This window comes from Penicillium cosmopolitanum (genome assembly GCF_028827165.1).
Source record: "Penicillium cosmopolitanum strain IBT 29677 chromosome Unknown utg000009l:1.0-9042332.0:1.0-9050551.0, whole genome shotgun sequence".
NCBI lineage: Eukaryota > Fungi > Ascomycota > Eurotiomycetes > Eurotiales > Aspergillaceae > Penicillium > Penicillium cosmopolitanum.
The window spans coordinates 5,141,150-5,164,595 of NW_026622679.1; the positions used below are offsets into that span (position 1 = coordinate 5,141,150).

Sequence of the window (23,446 nt, forward strand, 5' to 3'; positions counted from 1 at the left end):
TGAAAGGTAGTCAAGTAAAAAGGGTGGCAAAATATGTATAGTTCGAACGGGTGTGGTGAGAAAGAAAGGATGTTGAGAGGATAAATAAGATGGGGGAAAAGGAAAAGGAGAAAGGAGAGGAGAAACGAGAGAAGTTGTGAAAATATGTCAAAACATCAAAGAATGCGTTGCGAGGCCTGCTCTACGGCACTTCTTTGTCACCTCGCTTGATCCCGTGGGGTACGTCAATTGCGTCGCGTACCCAGGGCATAGCAGCGATATCATCGAGATGCTTGCGCTTCGTGTTGCGCTTGAGAAGACCCTCGACACAGTCCCGACCACCTTCAAGGTCACGACCCTTCTCAGCATCCCACTCTTCATCTTCGTCGGCGTAGCGGTACCAACTCCATTCGCAGCGTGCAATGCGGTGCGGTGTACGAGCTCGGAGTTTAGCCGGGTCGCCGCGAGTGCCGGGCAGGACATCGAAGGGGAGTCGGTTTTCCATAATGGCGTATAGCAGCACACCAAGAGCCCAGGCATCGGTTGCACGGCCGTCATATGGCTGGCCCATGAGGATCTCGGGTGCTGCGTAATCTTCACTGCCGCAGCGGGTTTGGAGAAGGGGGCTCTCCGGTGGTTCGGGGATACGTCGTGATAATCCGAGGTCACTGAGAGTAACCACGGCGCGGTCGTATGTGCGCCAATCAGATATATCCTCCATAGCGTGGAGAGGCATGGTGATCAGGACGTCTGAGAGAAGAGTCGGTTAGTGCGAGTGAATCGCGCGATGGTTCCAGCGAAACATACTTTCTAACTTGATATCGCGGTGGACGATATAATGTGAGTGCAGGTAGCGCACGGCGTTGACCAATTCGGCAAAAATTCGTCGAATGAGACCTGGCGAGATCAGACCGGGGTCCGGTTGTCGCGAATTCAAACAGGTCTCCACCAGGGCAATAGTCCAGAACGAGAAGAGCGCGTTTCTCATCACTTCCGAATGCTTTCAGTTGCACCAGAGATGGATGGTTGAGAGATTTGAGAATTTCAACCTCTCGCTTGAGGGAAACCTCCAATCGCTCCTCGTCAGCGCCTCCAGCAGGGCCATGCTCGATGATCTTGACTGCCACCAGCTTCTGACCCGCGGCGGGGTGGATGATAACATCGCCATGTGTGTCTGTGACAGGCGAGAGAGGAGTTTGGACAACCTCTTCCACGCGTGCCGCAAGGCAAACTTGACTGAATGTACCCTGGCCCAGGACGCGTATTTTCCTGTACATCCGAGATTGTTGGGTGCGCACTGATCGGACGGAATAAATTTCGTCCAGCTTAGACAAGGGGGCAGGATGTTGGATAACAGGCTCCGAGTCACTATCCCCATAGCCACTTCCACTGCTACGAGGGGGGGCTAGGGGGACGAACCGTTGGTAGGGCAATACCGCGATGGACAGCCAGGTATTGTTCACGGTGAAGGCCCGTCGATTTGGAATCGGTACTGGAAGAGGGAGCAATACTGGGGCTGGCACCAGAGACTGCAACGGGCCGAGGGATGGACATGCGACCCGGTGGTGCATAGTCACTCAGACTGCGGTTACGGACATGCTTGGTCGGCGAGTCGTGACGGACTCGACTCGCAACTGGAGATTCCTCTCCAAGATCATTCAGACCAGGATATGGTTTCCCATGGGATCGGGATGGTGGGCCAAGCATCTGCGACGAATCGCTCAATCGCAAACTCGAGCCGCTTCGCGACGCCGTGGAAGAAGTACGCGACAGGGAGGGCAGACCACCGCCGCGCCACGGAGAAGCACCACCGATCGGGGAAGGTAACGGAGTGATGTCGCCCATAGCATTCAACTGAGGCGAGGACATAAACGAGGCCGGGGATAGAGATCCGGCGCTACTGATGGGGGCAATCAAGGCGCGGAGACTTGGTGTTCGCTGCGGGACACTGCCGGAGGAGACGCTCAGGCAGGCTAGAGGATCGGAATCGCGCGACGTGGACGGGCGACGAACGGTACTGGGAAAATCGGTGCGAATCTGGAGGGAGGGCACGGAAGCGGGACTAAGTATGGTCGGGGTGTCTATATGGCCCTGGAGGGGAGCCTGGTCATCGCCATGGCTGGGGACGGCAGCATGTTGAAGTTCATCGCAAGCGATGGCAAGGCCAGACCTCTCGGTCGACGCAGAGTCGGGGGCGACCATGGAATTCCGAGGGATATTCTCGAGGAATGGAATGGAGGGAGCCGAAAACGGGAAACCCGCGAAACCCGCGAGAGGATTGGATCCTGCGAATGGCGATTAGAGATTAGAGACGAGATAAGGTCATGTCTCAGCCTCACCCAAACGGCCTTAGCGTGGGAGGGGGAGACCCGTTGAGGGTCAACGGGTTAAGAGTGAGTCACGGGCATGCAAGAGAGGTTGGTGGAGGTGTGTATGGAATATGATGGCGAGTTGGAGGGGAGGAAGGGGAGGAGAAGGAAAGGAAGAGAAGCAAAAAGTCGAGCGTCGAGAGTCGTCGCAAGCAGCAAGGCAAAAGCAAGGCAAAGCAGAGCAAAGCAAAGCAAAAGCAAAGACCGGCGGCCTCGAAAAAAAAACGGGGAGGAGTCAGCTGACGCCTCCCCCGCATTCGGAGAGATGGGGACTATATTTAGATACACAGTAGACAGTGGTATACACAGTAATAGTATACATACTAGAATATACTAGCTTGTTTACTGATAGTTACTGTTAGATTAGTCTACGCCGTAGCTTGTGTACTGTCAATGTGGCCCAGATCGTACTGTTGGAAGCAAACAAGCCAGTCCAGTCCGGTCGGCAATATTAGTATAGGTACTACATACATGGATCTATACCGGGTACTAGTATACGGAGTATATAGTACAGAGTAGAACACCACTACAGTATACTATTACCATTACCAACTCCGTAAATAGAATCCGGTTGTGCAGAATCTGCAAAGTCATGCCTTGCTGAACGATTTTTACTGCGAAAAACAGCCAAACAAGAAATGATTGGCACTGCGAAAGCCGTCCGGCCAAAGATAACCGGCCCAGTGGGGTTCCGCTACCGCCGCCCATGCAGGGGCCATCTGTGTCCAGTGCGCCACTGACGATGCCTCGTGAAGATTCGCTGATCTCAACATGCCTTTTGTTTTCATTTTACCTGTTTTTGATTCCCGAGTCCCCGATTTCTTCGGTAAAATTAAGCATATTTATTCAGACATGCTTACCCATGAACTTACCATCCTCGATTAACTATTTCCCAAATTATCCCCGCGAGAACCATGGAACCGTGCACTGAATACCCTAAAGCTTGAAAAATGGAGACATCGAGCTGCCCAGCCCCCCGCCATCAACAGTTCCTTCGGGGTCGTCACGAGAACCGGTTCATCTTGGGGGCCATATCACGACCTCGGGATGCGAGATGAGGATACCTGGCTCGGTGGACATCCGTTTATTAACAACGGTGGAAATAATATACTAGTACTAGTAAATGGAAATTAGTAGTACACTCTGAGGATGTAGTATTCAAGTTGCTCAATATATAACCTGGGAACTAATCCTTAGGTACTAACATCCAGGATAGCACACTGCCGAAATAGTAACGCAGGCCCGGGAACTAATACTACTACCAGTACTAGTATACTAACTAACTACTAACTAATTAGTAGTGTTATCGCGTAATCCCGATCTCCCACTGCTGGCAGCCTAGAATCGATTCTCAGGATGCATCAATCGCCCAGCCACCTCACCATAAGCCCCCTCAACCTCACTAATAACCTCCCCCTGAACCCAATAGCCCTTCCCATTAGAATTCTCCTCCACCACAGCCGCAATAATCCCCCACGCCACATCCTCCGGCGAACTCTTCAATGTATTCGGGTTCGTCGTAGCCTCAAGACCCTCAACCATAGAAGTAATCGTCAACCACGGCGCAATCCACGAAATAGAAACCCCGGACTCCACAACCTCACTCATATGAGCAGTGCTCCGACAAAGTCCCAGCACGGCATGCTTGCTAGCTGCATATAGTGGCTGCGATGGGATGGGAACGTAGGACCCGGCCGATGCCGTTACTACGATCCGGCCTCCGCCGTGCTGTTTCATGTAATGAAGGCCTAGTTTCAAGCCGAAGAGTACTGAATTGACATTTATGTCGAAGAGTTGGGTTGGTGGGCGGATTAGACTCGGAGACGTCTCTGAATTTGAATTCTTCTCGTCTGCGAGGTAATTGTAGCGCACTTGCGAGTTCATTTTTGAATGCTCTTCTAGGTCGGATACTTGTAGTAGGGCGATTTCAGGGTTGATGGCTGCGTTGCAGACGAGCAAGTCGATGGGACCGATATTTTTCGCCACGCTCTCGAATAGAGTCACTTGTTGTTCCCAATTGCTCACATCGCACACCTGGTATGAAGCCTGTTTCCCAATTTCGGCACACGATTTCTTCAGGTCGGATTCGTTTAGGTCGATTAATACCACCCGCGCACCATGTTGGGCTAGAAGGGAAGCGGTTGCGAAACCGATACCGCGGGCTGCACCGGTGACGATGGCGACCTTGCCTTCGACTTTGCTTCGGACGGTGTCTGGGGTAGGCCGAATAGTAGTGGCCATGACGAAACCTCTCAGACTGAAGAAAATATTTGCTAGAGCTATCAACTAGCACTGCCAAGATTGGAGGATGTCAGCTCATCTTTATACATCACCTGCCTGCGCCCCCACTCGGGCTCGGAGATTTCGCTTCCGACGCAGCAACTGACAGCGAGGGAGATGTTTACTCCAACTTGAAGCCTCGGCATTGACCCCCCCCCCCCCACCTCATCAGCTCACATCGGCCACTCGTAACAACTGGAAGTATTAACTACTGGGAATCATCTTAAAAGCCGAGACTCAACTTAGAAAGCCGTTCCAATCATCCACTTTAAATGCATATTCTCACTTCATTCTTCATTTCCTCTAAAAACTAACCATAGCCTTAAACCGATTCTCATAAGCCCTCTTCGTCACACTCGTCCCCGCCAAAAACGCCTCAAACCCATGAGGCAGTCCAGGATAAACATGAAGATCAACCGGAATATTAGCAGTCACAAATCTCCGCGCATATTCCAGATCCTCATGCACAAACATATCCAGCTGGGCACTATCTAAATAAAGCGACGGAAGACCATCCACACTCTCCACTCTCGCCGGAGCAGCATAAGGCTCAACCTTCTCCGTCCCCCGATGCTCTCCAACATAAGCCGTCCACCCTGTAATATTATCCGCTTCCGTCCACATCGCCAATTCCCCCGCGTGATTGGTAGTGGTTCTATCATCCAGCATGGGATAAACCAGAATCTGTTTCGCAAGGGGAGGAGACAGATTCGTATCGCGCGCTTTGAGAGTCAAAGCAGCAGCCAATCCACCACCAGCACTCTCCCCCATAACCGCGATGCGAGCGGTGTCGATATTCAGTTCCGTTGCATTTGCGTAGACCCACTGCAGTGCAGCCCAGCAGTCGTTGAATGGGACGGGGTATGGGTTTTCGGGGGCGAGTCGGTAGTCGATGCTGAGTATTTGGACTCCGGTTTGTGAGACTGCTTGGATGAGTGGTGGGAGACACATTTCGGCGCTGAGGAGGAAGTATCCTCCGCCGTGGAAATGGATGATGGCTGGGTCGCCGTTTGTACTAGTAGTCTCTTCAGGTTGTTTCCCCTTCACGCGGATGTGATGGATGGGGACTTGGTATCCGTCGGGAGCTGGGGCTTGACGGATGATCTTTTCGACATTCTCGGGGAGTGGTGGGAGATCTCTGGTGAAACTTGCGAAGTAAGCTCTTCGACCTTTAACGTCGTGGACTGGGAATTTCCCGGCATTGCCCAGGATATGGAGGGTAGGAGCTGCCTCCTTGATGAATTCGGGATCGTATTGGAGAGGCATTGATGAGGATGACGTTCAAAACGAGATGCTGAGAAAAGAAGAGATTGGAGAGAGAAAGTGAGCAACCTGGGAGAAGAAAAGAAGGAGTCTGTTATAACAAACAAAGAAAACTTCAACACCCCAGTCCGTCCCAAGAAGCAAGCATTTAACTAAAACCCACGATGGAAGACTCTCGGCTCAAGAAGCATGAAATAAACTCGTACTGTAGACCCCAGCTCGTTTTCGCTCACACATCTTCCAATCAAAAAGAACGTACCCAATAATTGCCCCATGAAATCCAAGTCTCCAAATTCCACTCTTCACGGAATGACCCTGACCCGCATCCGAGAGGGAGGGTTTGTTCAGATCAAGTCCCCACAAGTGGAGACCAACACTTCAGGCAGGCCATGGCGAGCGCCCCAGAATTGATCCACCCTCCCTGATTCGTTTTAGCGGATTGACTAGCTTCGCACCTCACTGCCTGATACGACTACATCTGCTTGGCCGGATATTCGGTTTCATACTCTCCCGACCAACAGTCTGTTAGGATCAAGACAATACGGAAGTGAGTCTATGGTTCCACCGAGGAGGGCTTGCACTAACCACGGCAGCAACGCCAACAACAACAACAGCAAAGACAACGACAACATCATCATCTGCGAACCCAGCGAACGCCACAAGATGCGGCTGCATTTGCCGAGTTTCGACGAATTACCTCCCGTCGAGGGCATGCCTCAGGGTTGTGCGTGGGGGGGTTTTCGATCATGATGGCGAGAAGGACGTCTTTGGTACCTTGAATATCTTGAATCCTGATGTGGTCAAGGCTGCGGCGCAGGAGGTACAGGATGGAATTTCCATTTCGCTGAAGTCAGTTCTGTCTTTCTCTCGTTGTCGTGCTCCCCTTCCGAGAAGTGAAGATGCTAACTACTATCTGATCTAATTCTAGTTGGCCCATCGGGAGCATCAAGATCCCTGGCTTTTTCAGGAAGAGTCTCACACACAAGGTCATGAAACTGGAAGATCCTTCGGCTAATTTGCATTATGGCTTCGATGATGAGGTATAGTTGGCCCAAGTGACTCGGAAGTCAAAACATACTGACGGGACTAGGTCGAATTCAATACCCAAGCAAGCAGCCAGTGGGACAGTCTTTGTCAGTGAATCAAACATGGAAGCTCTGAACCATGTCTAACTTCTGTCCAGGCCACTTCATGCACCTGCCATCAGGAAAAGCATACAACGGAGTCACCCCAACAATCGCCAGGATGGAAGATCCCACCGCCGCGACCCAAAAACTACCCACCCTTGACAGCAAGTCCAACCCCATACCACACAACACAACCATTTCTAACATCGACCCAGACTGGCACAAACGCGGCTGCATAACCGGAAGAGGCGTCTTAATCGACTTCAAATCCTACGCCGAAAAAAAGGGAATCACATACTCCCCCTTCACAGGCTTCCGAATCAGCCCATCCGACATCGAAGCAGTAGCCGCTTACCAAGGCCTATCCTTCAAAGAAGGTGATATCCTAATCATCCGATTCGGCGTCACAGAAGCACTAGGAAACATGACGGGCGAAGAACAAGCAGCAGCCATGGCAAGTTACAGCGTATGTGGTATCGAGGGAACAATTGAGATGGCACGTTGGCTTTGGAATCATCACTTTGCCGCTATTGCCAGCGACAATATCGCGGTTGAAGCTATGCCGCCTATGGAAGGTGAGGAGGTTCTTCCTCTCACGAGTCTGGTGCTGCATCAGTGGTGTCTTGGGCTTTTCGGGATGCCGTTGGGTGAGTTGTGGGATTTGAAGGCGTTGGCGGATGTGTGCGAGGAGAAGAAGAGATATTCGTTTCTCCTTACGTCTGCTCCTCTGAATGTGCCTGGTGCTGTTGGGAGTCCCCCGAATGCGATTGCTATTCTGTGAGATTCGAGGATCGAGTCTGGATAGTTAGTGGGTGTTAAGCTTCTTTAGGAGTGAGAATGGACCTATTTGCCTTGCGCCAGTGCGTGGGCCTTAACTCTTAAAAACTATACAAGTGGTATTCATAGATATGCATGAATGTAATAGTCTATAGCATGTAGATTGTTTCCGCTGGCAAATGATGAAGATCCCATACCCACCTAGGTAGTAGTAGGTATTGCGGCTTCTCCTCGCCAGTAAATATCCACGGAGGAAACTTGCATAGAACTTTCTCACATAAAGATACAGCAACAATTACGTGGATCATGATGTTTAAAGATGCCTTGAATTTCTATGTGTCTAATAGATCCAAATCCCGAGTTTAAGAAGAAGTACTGAATCCCTGCCAACTCTCCACCCCAGCTGTACAGCTCTTCCACCAACGCTGCATACCACCAAGATACACAAGCGGCTCACGTCTCTTCCCAGGAATATTCGAGCCCATATACCACGAATCAGCCTTGGGATAAAGAGTATACTGGCTAACAGCATGGACCTCATCACGCCAAGCTTCAGCAGCAGCCTGAGTAGGTTCGATGGACTGAATTCCTTCCTTTTGCATCTTTTCAATGGCCTGGCAGATCCAATCAACCTCCATCTCAATGAAAGGTGGTCCATTGGCTAGCGAGGTGGGAGCTTGAGGTCCATAAACGATGAACAGATTAGGCGTATCCGGAACCATCATGCCAAGATGTGTGAGAACGCCATTCTTCCACTTCTCGCTCAGTGGGACTTGGTTCTTATCTGAGATTGACAGGTCCAGCAAACTGCCAGTAACAGCATCGTAGCCCGTCGCAAAGATAATCACGTCTAAATCGTGGTGCTGTGTTGTTTCACCGTTGCTTGTCACCATTCCGGTAGTGTCGAACTCTAGGATAGGCGACTTCTTCAAATCGTGGAGGGTCACATTGGATCGGTCAATCATTTCATAGTAATCCTGCTCCAGACTGGGTCTCTTTGTACCGACCAACATTTGCTGTTTCAAGGGCGCCACGAGATTCATTTTCTCAGGATTCGTCATGCGGGTGCGGACCTTTTGAACCCAGTAATCGTAGAAAATCGAATTGGCGCCTTCGTCAAGAAGGAAATCGTAGTAATTCGATACCAGGAAACTATAACCACCTCGTTCCCAAAGTTCGTCGAATAACTCCTTTCGCTCCTCGGGTGTAGCTTGGTGGGCAGATTTGAAAATAGTATTGTGTGGGAAGCCCGACATGGACTTGTAATTCCGCTCAAAGATTCCATCATAGTAACCCTTCATCATTTCCGCTTCTTCGGGAGAAATCCGACGCTGTTTCATTGGAATCGCGAAGCATGGCGTACGAATGAAAACTTTAAGCTCACACTCTTCCTTCGCGACATCCTGCACGATTTGGAGACCAGAAGCACCATTTCCAACCACGCCGACGCGCTTTCCCTTCAGATCCAAAGAATCAGGATAATCAGCCGCATGAACCAATTGACCCCGGAATGTGTCCAACCCGTTGAAAGCTGGGTAGTGCTTTTTATGCGAGGAGCCGGTGGCAGCGATGAGGTACTTGCAAGTTGCCGAGAGTCCAGATTCTGTCTGAACGTTCCATCGAGCTGTGGCGGTATTATATTGGACACGACTGACGATTGTGTTGAAAATGGTATCCTTGCTCAAGTTGAGGACGTTGTCAACATGTTGGAAGTATCTTCGTAGTTCTTCGTCGCCTGGGAACCGCTCAGACCAGTTCCAACCCTTGTACACAGCAGGAATGTTGAACTGGTAAGATGGCATCTCCGTATCGACGCGGGCACCGGGGTAACGATTCCAATGCCAAACACCGCCAAATCCACTGCCGGCTTCGATAAGCTTCACTGAAAGGCCGAGGCGTCGGAGCTTGTAGAGAGAATTGCATCCACCGAAGCCGCCACCGATGACGATGGCGTCGACATCAATATGGGGACCGGTCCGAGTCATTTGGACGATTCGAGTTGCGCAGAAGATAAATAAAAGACAAGAGACCCTCGAAGTTGAAAATCTGGGCAAAATGCCTCCAGGGGGTGTTGCTGCTTTTACATCAGGCCATTTGCCAAATTTGGCGTAACTTCCGAAGTCAAGGTACAAGTGCTCCTGTACCGTCGGCTGGGGCTCGGGTGACAGGCATACCGAGCCCGTTAAGGGCCACTTCTCTGCATCCGAAGTTGTTTGGCACTGGCTTATAGACTGAGGATTCCCAAAAAGGGAGTCCATGGCGAGAAGGTTTCCACTCGCCCCACCATGCGGGACATTTCATACATCTAGTCGACACGGAACGCCACAACCGACAATGCATTGTTCTATGTGTCGAAGGAATCCAAATTAAGGAGGCCCTTGCGCGAGTGATGCTCATTGACAGTCCGGAGTCTGCCACCTCCGCATCCGACGAAAGGACCGGAGGCAGGTGGCGGACCTGGAAGTCCCGGCCAGCGGGGTATTGACTTGCCGTGGGCGTTTAAAAGTTTAACTACTACGAGTGCTATATACTAAGTAACTAAAGCTAGCATGTTTCTTGTTGAGGCGTGGGTGCGTAGGCACCAGCGGCCTTAGGCCTGCAGGCCGCCGTTCCGTCCTTCCGTCTATAGATAGCTTCATCATCTTCTCTCACCGCTACCGAATATCAACACTTTGACCTTCTTCTCATTTCTCCATTTACCACCTCCCAGCAAAAGCTAGCAGGGTTTTGAAGATCGCGATCGACAGAAACCATTATTGAATCAGTCAATACCTCTCAAAATGGCATGCAACGTGAAGGGAACAGCGTTCATCACGGGTGGTGGATCAGGTATGCACTGATTTCTCCGAAGCCTCACACCAAAACTAACATATCAGGAATCGGAAAAAGTACCGCAATCGCCCTCGCGCAGAATGGACTCAGCGCCGTGACTCTAGTGGACATGAATGTTCCTCTACTCGAGAAAACCCGTGACGAGCTTCGCGCACAATTCCCAAGCCTCGCAGTGGAGATCCTGGAGGTGAATGTCGCAAACGAAGAATCCGTCGAATCTGCAGTTCAGAAGACAGTCCAGCGGTTCGGCCGTGTGGATATCGGTATTAACTGCGCTGGCATCAGTGGCATCCCTACCCCTACTGCTGAGATGTCACTGGTGGAGTGGCAGAAGGTCATCGACGTGAACCAGACAGGCGTGTGGCTGTGCCAGAGGGCTTTGATTCGGCAGATGCTGAAGCAAGAGTGAGTTTAAATATGACCAGCATGGGGTGAAGGCTAATAATCTATAGCTCTCGCGGATTTCGAGAAGGTCGCGGCGTGATTGTCAATGTCTCCTCTATGTTTGGCGTTAGTGGGCCACCTGGACCATTCAGTATTCCACACTACACAGCAGCAAAGCACGGTTCGTTCAAATTGGGATACTTGCCATTTACAAATCGAAATATGCTGACCACATTATCCAGCTGTTGTTGGCCTTACAAAGATGGTACGCTGTATCGATGCAGTTGCTGAACAATCATTACTAATAATACTAATATAGGATGCCAAAGCATATTCTCGTCAAGGAATCCGTATCAATGCGATCTGCCCCGGGTATGAATCCTCAATTGACTTCAGGTGTTGAAATTGCGGATTTGAACTGACATATGATTCTAGATTCGTCGATACGCCTATTATCAAGGAACAAATCGAATCAGGCTCAATGAACCCTGCATTTGAGATGACCCCCGTCGGTCGGCCGGCACAGGTGGAGGAAATTTCTGATGCGCTTCTATTCCTGTCATCGCCCATGAGTAGCTACATGTGCGGTGCAGCTCTAGTCGTGGATGGAGGATACACTGTCTAGTAGTTGAGCAGTAGATGAAGTACCTAGCATAGCACGTTGCCTCTATTGGTCCAATAGTACACGTGTTAAAGGAATGAAATTTCTCTCTCTGAATTAAATATTTATACAAGCATAATATCGAAGTCGGTCTCTTTGGCAATTTCCTGCCATTGAATGTCCACGTCACTTCCGGCCTGTGCCCTTCTATCCCAGAGGGTCTTCACAATTTCAAACAATACCATTGTGTTCTCAATCCCGTGCTTTGCCTTTTTATCAAATGAGACCAGCATTCGAGATTGAAGATCCGGACACTGACACTCGGCCGCAACAACAAAGCTAGCCCAATTGTAGGCACACCCACCCTTATCGTTCTTCAAGATATCCACCGCCTCCAATTCATGCACAGCTTTCTCCACAAGCTCCTGTACCTCACCGAGGGGCGCGTGGCGAAGAGTGCGTCTGAAGTAAATGATCGTGGCGTAGTAGAAAGAGTTGAGAGCATGTTGGATAGTAGTCGACCCTGGGGCGTCTGGGTCAGATAGAGATGGGAAATTGAGATAAAGCTGCAGCTCCAGTTCATCCAGTTCCCTTGTGGATATTTCCTCTTTTGAAGCGTTCATGGTCGTCATTTGTGCTAATAGCTGGACCAGCGGAGTCGTTATACCGTGCGATCTTTCGAGATAGTGCCGCAGCTCTGACGGGCCATTGAGTAAAGACATCATCTGCGTCGACATGGGCAGGTTGCAGAGAGACGAAAGTGAGAGATAGCTCTGCAGCAAGCGTGAAGCTGTCGGCCCCCGAACCCAGCCTCCATTCAATTCGTTTTCAAGAAGACCCAGGCCGCCAGCGACATGTGCTCTCCAACGACCTCTCCGTCCGGACATAGCTTCTGCTGTAATGCAAGAAAGGACCGCCGCTAGCGTCGGCTCATCCAAGCGCCGTGCCTTTTGCAGATTGTATCTTAGATGTCGTAAGGCAAGTTGGTCGTGGTGCATTGCCAACGATTGGTAGTGCGAGTCGCGGCGGAGGTGGAAAAGGCTAAAAGCGGACGACGCGCATATAGCATGAAATATAGATAGGTGGATGTTTGATTCTGTTGAGGGCGTATCAAGTCCTTTCAGCGCCATTGGCATAAATATTGTCCGACATGGGTTGTCGGGAGTGTCGATCAGCATCATGCTTCCACTTAGGAAGACAACCCAGTGATGAACTAGCTCAGTTTCGGGTCTAGGGAGTTGAATCGGGTTTATTGCCATCATGAAAGACATATCTGTTGGTGGAGAGCTGTCGGGTAGTAGAGGTTTTCTTTGGCGATCGTAATTGGATGCATGCTGCTTGTCGACAGAGCAGATCGCATTATTCGCCGCATGACTAGTCTGAGCCTGAGTGAGAGCCCCGGATGATACCGATGGCGACTCTGTACTTTGAGTCCCACTCAGAGGACTGGTTGATGCCACAGGTTGGACAGGCTCGTCGATGCCAGGGGTTATTCCACCGTCTTCCAACACATTTTCGAAAGATCGTGTAGTCCGGCTACCGGATTCCTCATCTGTAACCCGTAATGATGGCGACTGTTCATTATGAACACTCAATCCCTCGTCCACATCCTCATTGTCCGACGCCGAACTCGCAGCGGAGAACACCGAGAAAGGTCCGCGTTGCTGGGCTCTCCCTCGGCCGAGCATCCGTCAAGTTCGGCCAACAGAGCCGTCACGGCAGCCGAGGACAAGTCCAGTGTCGATTGTGGAGTCTCCGACCAGATCTGCCTGCGATGGGAACGAGTCCCGGGCGATTGTGACCATCCTAGACGCAATCCATACCCCTGACAAACCCACCCACTCCGCAGACAACGCCTGCAGGCTGGGCGCTCGTCGTCACACTTGACCCGGCGGCCCCGGCACGTCCAGCAGCCCGTAAATGTCTTGGTGCGTAGTTTGGGGGCTTTCACATTATCAGATTTGGTCCTATTCGTCATTCCCACGAAGACTGCTGCGAGGTGGTCATGGTGGAGGTTCAAGTTGAGATTTCCAGAGCGGACAACCAAAATTATTCATCTTTGCCCCCCGCCCGGCACCTGCCGCCGTTCTGGCTATAACTTCCGTATTGAGACGGACATGGTTACATTTTAGTTTCCTATCCAGAACAGATACCGAGGTTTTTGTGTTGGCCCTCTCATATGATGATAGCTGATCGTTCTATACATCGCGGCCATGGTCTGTGGTTCCCGGTTGGACTGCATCATCCACTCGCCCCATGGGGAGAGTCGAAATATCTAGACTCCACAACATATCGAGATAGTTTTTCATAGGCGAATTCGAAAGTTATCAAGCCTATTCTGCTTTTCTTGATTATCTCAAATATGCATCTTATCTGCCCTCGTTTTCAAGTCTACTAGAAAATAATCTCAGCTCCCGATAGATCGAAATTTTCACATTTCTCAAATCCATCATACTCGCCTCGCCAAGGCTTACCTTAAAGTTATCGCTGGTTATTTCCCGCTGGAATTTTCAAATGTCTGGAATCACCTGGAGCTTACATAAAGATGAAAGACTACTGCTAGTACTCAAGTGATTCCAGCCTTTATTCTACCACTCCTTATGATCAGATCTGCTGCCACTGGCAGTGTCCATACCACCTGTTATATATTATTCCGCGATCTCCACTTAAATCTCGCCAGGGTGAACTCGGGATTCTGTGCCTAGTAATATTTAGGTAGCGAACAGGTCGTATTCAGAAATAGTAGAGAGAAGAACTTGAATTTTGCTGCTCCATTTGCATGACAGTTCTTTCAAGGTTCCCGGTTCACGAACCGGTATGCCGAAAGAGACTCGGACCACAGCCATAGCATGAGATCGACGGAACGTCAAACACGCCACGGAGTCCCACAACAAGGGCGATCCCCACAGCCCACACTTACCCTTGGCAGTTTATCTCCGACTCGGAGGTTGGCTCGGTCATAAATCCGGGTAAATATTGATTCCAGTCGGCATCTAGCGACAAGATACTACTAGAAAAAGACTACATGATGGGATCTATTATTAGATGACATGCAAGTTGCGCTGCATTCAACGCTCGCATGAAGGTAATTGATAGGCATACCTCCATATACCCCAGTATACTAACAATAGATAAAGCATTTATTTCCATATAGCTATCAGTTCGAGTGCTAGCCAGGGATCTTCACTCCTTTTAAATGTGGTGTACGAAAGCGCCGCGATAAACTAGAGCCAAGTGGCAGATATAACGTGCCCCGTCTGCAAAAGAGTTCAGGACTAGAGGTAATTTTCATGAATGCCTTCATGAATGCCTTTGAACGACGCAATAGAGAGAAATGTGGCGCCGCAGACCTTGGATCTGAGGGCCTTGCAAGTATCTAAAGGCTCACTGTCTCCTCCATGTGTGGGTCCATCGAAGTCTTATAGATTTATCCATTATGGTACTATACATGCCCTAGCCCACAGCTCTAGCCAATTCAACGTAAGAATAACAATATTGAATGCCTCTAAATACCGATAAGGATTCAAGATGGGCCAATTTCTCCTCCCACGACGCGTCACGATGCCCTGGATGTCTCAGAAATTGGACATCAAGGACACTCAACTCGCTTCCAAATGTCATTGTATAAGGGGGCCAGGAATCGATGATGAGATATGATGCCCAAGGAGATGTAATCTATACTTAGAGCCCAGTATTTGATTAAAATGTCTCATAAACACCAGCTTGAATGAGGTCGACATGTCCAATATTCGAAAACATGCAGCTTCAGATGTGGAGCTATTGTTCAACAGCAAGAAAACTAGCAATGAAAGCTAATGCTCCAGGGCCCGAGATCGTCAGCGCCATCGAGGCTGGATGTGACCCATTTTTTAGATGGAAATAACCAAGGAATGATCAAAGCTAGCAATAATCTATTCTCGAACCATGATTCAAGTATAAAAAGCCCCGGTGCCAGGTCCACGATCTCAATTCCATCCTCATCCAAGCAACATCGTTCAGCTTGACTCTGTATTCACTTAGCGGTCTCGACAGCTTATTCCGTTCGTTCACCCATCTCATAATGTCTACCACAACCACCACCACCGCTGCAACCGCAACTTCGAGCTGTCATGCCAAGCTCTACGACATCCCAACCCACGATGCCGCCTGCGCACTGCCAATCACTAAGGGCAACTCCTCCTCCATCATGAGCGACTGCTGCTCCTCCGCATCGGTCGTTGAGTACGACGGCTGTGATTACTACTGTCTAGCTCAGGGCCAGACCGTTGGCACCCTTGCCGAATGTCTCATCAAGGCCGCCGGTGCAGGAGAGTTTTGGTGCAACACCAATGCCAACGCTACCGCAACAGCAACTGCCACTGCTACTGGCACTGGCGTGGTCACTCTCGGCGCGACAACGACTGGCGCAGACTCCACCGCTTCGGGGACATCGAGTGGTTCGACCGCAACTTCGACTTCGACATCTGGAGCTGGCAATATCCGGCCTCGTCCCGTATCCAAGTCTGCCCTTGGAATGGTTGGAGTCCTGCTTATTGGTTCAATGATTGGGCTTTCTGTCTGAGTGAGTGGCGAATATCGAATGGGATAGTATGTGGTAGTATCGGTTTTTCTTCTCTCGGATGCGGTATAGATCAAGTCTTCGCGTCAACTTTTGTCAATTATTTAGCGCCAAATGTACAATACATATACACGGCCAACCAATATGCACATGTAGTGGGCGTAATAGTTCTCTATTGGAAGTCACCGACAGCATTAAGGATACAAGACGAGACACAAATTATATGTCATAGCCAATTAGCCTCAGATATGCAAAGAGACTTTTCTATGTACAGAAGGAAGGAAAAGCGAATAAAAAGTACAAACCCAATTGCACACCCCGTTCCCAACCCGCGCAGAAATGCGAAATATGGATGCTTTAAGCGCCAGAGTGAAGAGATCCGCAGGGAAAAAATAGTAAGAAGCCGTTGTAATACATCGCGGGTGAAAGTGAGAATGGTTGAGGTGAGCGGGTTACCACCAGGGGGGTCATGGAAGATGGCGGAGCGGGTATGGAGGTGTGGTTGGTTCACCAGAAAGGGTGATGGGAGGTTTTAACTGGTTGGTTCAGTTTTATCTAGAAGAAGGTGCGTCGTGTGACCTAAGAAGAAATAGTTAGCAGGGTCATGTAAATCGATCAAATATGAGGTCGGATACGTACGGCCCAAGCACCGGCAATGGAAGCCACGATGCCTCCAGAGATCATCATCGGCTTAAGACCGCGCGTACTCTTAAAGAGCATTCCACTCAAAGCACCAGCAGCAACACTGTTGGCAGAATCGTGCTTGCCACGCGCGACACCAATGGCAGAGTTGAATCCATTGTAAACCATCGCGACGACACCGGCGGAGTTACCGAGGAACGGACCGCGACGGGTAATCGAGTTGAGAGCACCGTTAAGGCGAATCTTAGGGGGAGCATTGGCGGGTGTCTTGTTGAGACCTTCGGCGAGACCCCATGCGCCTCCGAGGGTCAGCGCGGCGAGATATGTGGTGCCGGCACCGTAGCAGAGATCGTCGGACCAGCCGCGGGAAGGCAGGAAAGAGCGGGAGCCGGGGGTTTCATCAAGTGCGGTGTCTTCGAGGGAGAGGTAATCGAGAGTATCCTGGTTCAGACCGGCCAGGGGATGGAGTCTGGTGGCATCGGAAACGGCGACCTCGGAGAGGAAGCCAGTGGCATCTTGAGTGGTGGTAGGGTCAAATGCTTGGACGGCGTTGTCCTCCTTGCGCCCACCGAGGGAGTCCCAGATAGCCATGATGAATAGAATATGGGAGGAGGGGGGAGGAGGATGGGAAAGATAAGATTCACTGAAGAAGAGACTGGAAAGACGAGGACGAGGCCCTTGAATCACAGCTCCACTGCGAATGTCGGCGCCAGCAAAAACTTCGGTCCCGTGACGCGGAGCCATGGAGAATTGTTACGCCGGGGCTAACCCAGGTTGGGATTAGCGCGGAACATCCCACTCCCGTCGCTGCCTCAGGCCACAGAAGATTGCGGGCAAATTTCATGCTTTGCGTCAATTCATGCCACTTGCGAGATATCCAATTGTTGGGCCTGGTGGATCTTGCGCTGGTCATGGATAGCAATTCATCACACAGCACTGGAAGTGCGCCTCCTGCCAAGATGGAGGAGATCGCACAAAGGGTCCAAATGTTGCCCGAAAAGACCTTGAATGCAATTGCCAAGGGCCCGTTGGTCAAATTGACATTGAACTGTACCGATACCGAGTGAGTAATGATGAAGAGACAATCATGATACATATCCACTAACTTGACCTTGCAGACAAATCACACGGGTGTGGCAATCCCTAATTTTGACACTATCCACCCCGTCTCTCTCCAGCGGCCATACTATGGCAGTTTGCAATGCAACATCTGCTTTCCTGGATGCCGCCGCCAATGCTAAGCATCAAGGAACCAAGCAATTGGCACTAAATACTGACACCTGGATGACGGTTTTCAATATATTCCTGGGCCGATACGAGGATGCCAAACCAAAGGCGCTGAAGCTACTTCTCGGCTCGCTGGCTACCATCTTAGCCAAGCACCTCAAAGGAGAGGCAAGAGCTCTTATTCAACGCAACATCGTCACAGCTACATTTCCTAGTGTTGTACTTGGTGAGCCCCGATCTCGCTTGAAAGGTTCCCTTGTATGCCTAGAGTGGGTGATTCGCAAGGGTGCTATTCTCCCGTCCGAATTGATCCATTTAATCCAACAGTGGCTGCTCGAGAATCGTGCCGAATGGGTACCTGTCTTTGAGAAGGATTTCAATATCCTCTTTTCGAATGACCTACAGACCACCCCTAATTTGATGGTCACCGACCTACCAGAAGAATTCGCCGCTAATATCTTCTTCCTCGGTCTTCTGACTCAGACCAATAACCGTGAATTTTCTGGTACAGGCGGTGGGCTATTATCAACCTTCTTGCAAAAGCTCAAAACAGAATCTCCGACAAAGGAGCTTTCAAACATCTGGGTGGCTCCTGTCAAGCACATCATGTTGCGCAGCATGGACCACCTCGAGGCTCTCTCCAGCCAAGTCCTCGAGCCTCTATTCGTAATTGATCCGGCTGGCTTCCGGTCATTTGTGGATTCCCTTCCTTTTAAGAATTTCCTGGCCGGAGACATGAGTAACGCTCGGGAATCGGAGTTCATTTTGCTTTTCTCAGCCCTTCAAATGGGCAAGAAATCCAATCTTGTGCTCGACGACTGTAAGATCTACATCTCATTCCTCACGGATATCTCTTGCTAACTTTTTTTTTGCAGTTGATTCTACGAAGCCTGATGATAAAAAGGATAACGCTCTTCCGAAATTGGTGTTGAGGAGCCAGGTTGTCGGCCGGTTCCTATTCCATAATGAACCCAAGATCCGAGTTGCGGCGTTGTCCTTGTTGATCACAGGACTGTCGACGGTCAAGCCATTTACCGCATCTGCTACAAATGCGATTCTGCGAGGGCTCCCGTCCATGCATGCGGACTCTGATGCCTACAGCAGAGGAGAGATCATGAGTCTCACCCGCAAATTTATTCTGCGCCTGAAGGGCGGTGTCGTGAAGGATGAGGATGCATCACAGATTTCTGATTCTGCTCCTGGAAAACAGTCTGTGGGTCTAAGCAGAAGTGATGACGAGACCCAGAAATGCCTCGCGACATATCTCGATTTCCTACAAAAGGATTTGTGTGTCACGGCATCCTACGCGCGCCACATCAGCGCCCTGAAAGCCCTCAATCTGTTGCTAGTATCTGGTTTGGATCCAAGGGCAGGTATTACACCGATGAAGTCAGAAATGCAAACTCATTGGAAGTCGCATATGGAGGTGTTCAATACCCGCTTGCTACGGTTGTTGGTTGACCTTTTACTTGACCCATTCGAAGAAGTCCGACATACAGCACTTTCCATTATAAACACCTTCCCACGAGATATTCTTTTCAGTGCATCTTCGAATACTGTTAATCAGCAATCTGCTGCTGGAATGCGCCTGACCGATGCTCTATCCCGTGCTGAAAACATGGCTAGCAGAACCAGCCGAGCTGATCACGCTGACACTGTGGCTCGACTATACCATGTCCTCTTCTGTGCTGCTCTACCACCAACCTCCTCCGAAGAAGCCAGCGGTTGGTGGACAACTAAATACTCGGTTGTTGACAAGATTATCACCAACCTGGAGCAACGCCTTTCCTCCCCAAAGGGATTGTTCAATTCCAGTTTGCGTGAAGTTCCGCTCCACGGTTACATATCTGGTCTGAGATATATCATCCTCATGCCGGAATTCCATGCTCTAGTGTCATCAGAGGATAACTCTGTAGCCTGGAGATCTATTCACGGTCGAATTGTCAATATTTGTGATCGTGTCTGGCAAGAGGTCAAGCCTGTCTTGTGCATTGACTCCCCCGAAGGCCATACAGACGAACCTATCGAGGACCTTTCAGTGGGCCCTAAGGACATACTGTCGTACTCGTGGAGAGCGCTTCGAGAAACTAGCTTGCTTCTTCATGCCACGATGGTGAATACTACCTATGGCCCGGACAATGCAGCTGGCCTCAACCGCGAAGACTTCGAGCAGGTTGGGCAAAGCAGTTTCACTCAGTTAGCCGAATTACGCCACAGAGGCGCATTTTCCACAGTCTCAAGTACCTTTGCAATCTGCTGCCAACGTTGCAGTCACTCAAAAGACACCTCTATCCAAGAACTTCCCCAAGCATGGTATCAGCGTGCGAAGAAGACGATCTTTGAATCGGCTTCTAAGCTTACTCGCCGATCTGCTGGTATTCCAGCACTGATCACAGGCGTTCTGTGCGCGGTTCCTGGTACACCTTTCTTCAAGGAAGTATTAAATGAGTTGCATGAAATCTCCCGCTTGGAAGTGCAATACAACAAGGAGAAGCAGTATCTAGAACTTCCCCAAGTGCACGCCATGAACTGTTTGAAGGATATATTCGTTAACAACAAGCTCGGCCCACACACCGAGCCTTTTGTCATGTCGGCTCTCACTCTTTCTGCCGAACGACTTGCATCGCCTATCTGGGCTCTCCGAAATTCCGGACTGATGCTCTTCCGAGCTCTTCTGACCCGAATGTGTCGCGCAATGCCTAATACTGGCGGAGGTTTCGGCGGTGATTCTGGGTCAGAGCCAGGGTCTCAAATCTCCTTCCAAAAATACCCCGGTCTCCTGGAATTGCTATCTAATCTCCTGGTCACCTCCGAGGGAGCGACAGCTGAAGGAACTGATATTATCACTGAGCGCATCTTCCCTGCACTGGAGCTCATCGGAGAGAAGATCCCCACCCCAGAGGACAACAATGATGCGATGCTTTGTGGCTTGGTTTCCGAACATTTCAAGAGCCCTGTGTGGGGAATCAGAGAGCATGCAGCGCGTGTATATGCCTCTCTCCTTACACGGGCGAATATTCTCGATGGCGTTCACAATCTCACCAACAGCCTAAGTGGACAAGTCACGGAGAACTTCATTCATGGAACTATTCTCTGTGTCAGATTTTCTTTGCGCCGGTTTGCGGCCACCACCGATAATTTTTGGACCTGTGAGTTAATTAACATATAACTATTTTTTCCAAACCTCGCTAATATACATAGCTCATCTTGACCAAACTCTCTCAACCCTTCGTCACGTTTTGGCAACTGCATTTCCCGTGGCCAAATCTCCATATGTTGCGAGTGCGCTAGTCGAAATCCTGAACGACATACTAGAGCGGAGTTTCAAGGCCAATGTCGAGGGTGAGTGAAATACCAGCAGAATAGCGATACGGATTTCAAACTAACTCTTTGTTCTCAGATCGAGCTACACTTCTCATCCAAGCTCTCTGTGAAGACCACGACCTGGGTGGCATTATGAAGCATGTTTTCGACAACAATGAATTAAACTGGAAACTAACGAGCACCACTCGGTCGTGCTCTCTTCTCAGGAGGTCACTTGCTTGGTGCAAGGTTCTCACATCTCTCGCGAGCAAGTCATGGGAAGGCTTGCCTGTGTTCTTCAACGAAGTTAGCTCCTTCGACCCGGATTCCGCGACATGGATCTGTGAGCAACTCGATGAGACACCGGAACAGCAGTCGAATATACGAAGCCAGTTTCTGGTCTGTACGCTTCCGTAATGCTAAGCCAGAGCAAAACAGCGGTCAGGATACTAGCCGCTTCAAATCTGGCGTCGATCCTCGAAGGAACGCTTTCGTCGCACACAGAGAAGATATCTGAACTTGATTTGCCTTTTCGGGATCTGGCACAAAGCTTCCAACCTCAGAAGGAGTTTGAGAATTGGAACAGACAAGCTACAGATGCAGGACTTCGTCTTCAAGGATGTTTCCTCGCGGTTCACTCCTCTGGCGAGAAACTCGACTTTGCATCGCTTCATCGGGATATCCATGATTGGATCATCAAGCTGCGATCCGCGCTAAGCGAAGAAACAGTAAGAATCGCGGAAAGCCTCGGCCTATTGTATGGATACTAACTCCTCGCTAGGAATTCACAACACGATATGCTGCAGTGTCATCACTCCGAAGCTTTTCTCGGGGATTCCGGCCCTCGGGTAAAGCACCTCGAGTCGACTCTACACTTCTAGACGTCTACCTCATTCTTTATGACCTCTTGAATGATGACGACGAGGAGATCCGAGAAGTGGCTGCATCGACAGCATCCTGGGTTCTCTCATACTCCTCTGTCTCCCCAGGAACTGCCGTTGTGCTGGGTCCCCTAAACGCGAGCTCACTGCTTGCCACCTTCATCACAGAGCACTACTCAGACTCTGCACAATTCGCTCGGCGAACGGTACGCTACCTGACCGGACAGGAACCTCGAATCAGCGGTTCAGATAACCAGACTCATCTTGTCGCGGTGTCCGATCTAATCGCCGAGTCCCGCCAGGAGCACACTGTACTGTTTATGGAGGAGAAGCAGAACCTGTTCATTGATTACGTACGAGAAGTCGACGTGTGGTCCCAAGCGCTTGTGAACTTGAAGAAAAACGCGTGTCCTGAGACGCTCATGCGCCAGCTATCGAGTTGGGTTTTCGAAGGACTGCAATATCTTTCATCGCTTGTTTCTCAGGATTCTGGACAGGATGGACTTCTGGGGTGGCTTTCAAACCCTGAGTCTTTCGCGCTCGGGGTCCGGGTTATCAGCATCTCAGTTGCACTGGCATCCAAGAATTTTGCAGTGCCAGAGTATCTTGAGGCTGAGCAACACGCCCTCCGCGGACAGTTGCAATTGTTGCTAGAATTTGGTCAATTGGCCTCGGTCAATGAGCAATGGCTCCGGAGAATCCAGATTGGATTGGATACAGGGCTGTAAATAGGTATAGAAAAAAGTCAATTGATTTATATTACCATAGACGAATGTTAAATTCAAAGCAACCCTAAAAGTTAACTCTAAGAAAGAAAATCACTGGGTCGATTGCGGCGATGGAGCACCGCACTGCGCTTGCCTAGAAGATTCACACACTCTCTCTCTCCTCTCCTCACCCACCGACCCAATGTTTACACTCACCACTCATCTTTTCTCGCGCAGTCCCATTTATCTTTAATCCTCTCCACGCTGCCTCTGCTTCCAAGACTTACTCTATCCCAAGGCAACTACAGAAAAGTTCTATAAGGTAGAGTCTAAGATCCCTCGCGAAGCATATTACCCAGTCCGGTAACACCAAATTACTGGCGCATTCGTTCACCTCTGACCCTCTCCACGAAGATCATCCTAGGAAATGAAGACAGATCCAATCCTCGCGGCTTCCTTCCCACTGATCCTCTTCCTCACGCGTGGCATATCGCCAGGCCTGGGTGCGGGTATCAC

General features: G+C 50.2%; 10 protein-coding genes across 10 annotated transcripts; 4 read left to right on the forward strand and 6 right to left on the reverse strand.

Moving 5' to 3' along the window:
• Nucleotides 1–181: 181 nt before the first annotated feature.
• Nucleotides 182–2,181, reverse strand: N7509_009999 (putative protein kinase; the record flags this gene model as incomplete). Its single annotated transcript, XM_056634636.1, has 4 exons — nucleotides 182–729; nucleotides 787–876; nucleotides 929–1,337; nucleotides 1,399–2,181. The coding sequence occupies 4 exons, from the start codon at nucleotides 2,179–2,181 to the stop codon at nucleotides 182–184; spliced, it is 1,830 nt and encodes a 609-aa protein (XP_056485256.1).
• Nucleotides 2,182–3,686: 1,505 nt separating this feature from the next.
• Nucleotides 3,687–4,589, reverse strand: N7509_010000 (uncharacterized protein; the record flags this gene model as incomplete). The annotated part of the gene is made up of 1 exon (XM_056634637.1): nucleotides 3,687–4,589. The coding sequence occupies one exon, from the start codon at nucleotides 4,587–4,589 to the stop codon at nucleotides 3,687–3,689; it is 903 nt and encodes a 300-aa protein (XP_056485257.1).
• Nucleotides 4,590–4,931: 342 nt separating this feature from the next.
• Nucleotides 4,932–5,894, reverse strand: N7509_010001 (alpha/beta hydrolase; the record flags this gene model as incomplete). The annotated part of the gene is made up of 1 exon (XM_056634638.1): nucleotides 4,932–5,894. The coding sequence occupies one exon, from the start codon at nucleotides 5,892–5,894 to the stop codon at nucleotides 4,932–4,934; it is 963 nt and encodes a 320-aa protein (XP_056485258.1).
• A 306-nt stretch (nucleotides 5,895–6,200) lies between these two features.
• On the forward strand, nucleotides 6,201–7,799 carry N7509_010002 (uncharacterized protein; the record flags this gene model as incomplete). Its single annotated transcript, XM_056634639.1, has 6 exons — nucleotides 6,201–6,229; nucleotides 6,413–6,438; nucleotides 6,485–6,740; nucleotides 6,820–6,931; nucleotides 6,982–7,024; nucleotides 7,075–7,799. The coding sequence occupies 6 exons, from the start codon at nucleotides 6,201–6,203 to the stop codon at nucleotides 7,797–7,799; spliced, it is 1,191 nt and encodes a 396-aa protein (XP_056485259.1).
• Nucleotides 7,800–8,157: 358 nt separating this feature from the next.
• N7509_010003 (flavin-containing monooxygenase) lies at nucleotides 8,158–9,780 on the reverse strand (the record flags this gene model as incomplete). The annotated part of the gene is made up of 1 exon (XM_056634640.1): nucleotides 8,158–9,780. One exon carries the CDS (start codon nucleotides 9,778–9,780, stop codon nucleotides 8,158–8,160), a length of 1,623 nt encoding a protein of 540 aa, XP_056485260.1.
• Nucleotides 9,781–10,575: 795 nt separating this feature from the next.
• N7509_010004 (SDR family NAD(P)-dependent oxidoreductase) lies at nucleotides 10,576–11,636 on the forward strand (the record flags this gene model as incomplete). The annotated part of the gene is made up of 6 exons (XM_056634641.1): nucleotides 10,576–10,624; nucleotides 10,672–11,032; nucleotides 11,080–11,192; nucleotides 11,254–11,276; nucleotides 11,331–11,383; nucleotides 11,447–11,636. The coding sequence occupies 6 exons, from the start codon at nucleotides 10,576–10,578 to the stop codon at nucleotides 11,634–11,636; spliced, it is 789 nt and encodes a 262-aa protein (XP_056485261.1).
• A 101-nt stretch (nucleotides 11,637–11,737) lies between these two features.
• N7509_010005 (uncharacterized protein) lies at nucleotides 11,738–13,300 on the reverse strand (the record flags this gene model as incomplete). The annotated part of the gene is made up of 1 exon (XM_056634642.1): nucleotides 11,738–13,300. The coding sequence occupies one exon, from the start codon at nucleotides 13,298–13,300 to the stop codon at nucleotides 11,738–11,740; it is 1,563 nt and encodes a 520-aa protein (XP_056485262.1).
• A 2,372-nt stretch (nucleotides 13,301–15,672) lies between these two features.
• On the forward strand, nucleotides 15,673–16,173 carry N7509_010006 (uncharacterized protein; the record flags this gene model as incomplete). The annotated part of the gene is made up of 1 exon (XM_056634643.1): nucleotides 15,673–16,173. One exon carries the CDS (start codon nucleotides 15,673–15,675, stop codon nucleotides 16,171–16,173), a length of 501 nt encoding a protein of 166 aa, XP_056485263.1.
• Nucleotides 16,174–16,725: 552 nt separating this feature from the next.
• On the reverse strand, nucleotides 16,726–17,556 carry N7509_010007 (protein transporter TIM23; the record flags this gene model as incomplete). Its single annotated transcript, XM_056634644.1, has 2 exons — nucleotides 16,726–16,749; nucleotides 16,810–17,556. 2 exons carry the CDS (start codon nucleotides 17,554–17,556, stop codon nucleotides 16,726–16,728), a joined length of 771 nt encoding a protein of 256 aa, XP_056485264.1.
• A 215-nt stretch (nucleotides 17,557–17,771) lies between these two features.
• N7509_010008 (uncharacterized protein) lies at nucleotides 17,772–22,951 on the forward strand (the record flags this gene model as incomplete). The annotated part of the gene is made up of 7 exons (XM_056634645.1): nucleotides 17,772–17,875; nucleotides 17,931–18,859; nucleotides 18,915–21,188; nucleotides 21,241–21,381; nucleotides 21,440–21,745; nucleotides 21,781–22,070; nucleotides 22,124–22,951. 7 exons carry the CDS (start codon nucleotides 17,772–17,774, stop codon nucleotides 22,949–22,951), a joined length of 4,872 nt encoding a protein of 1,623 aa, XP_056485265.1.
• Between the last annotated feature and the right edge of the window lie 495 nt (nucleotides 22,952–23,446).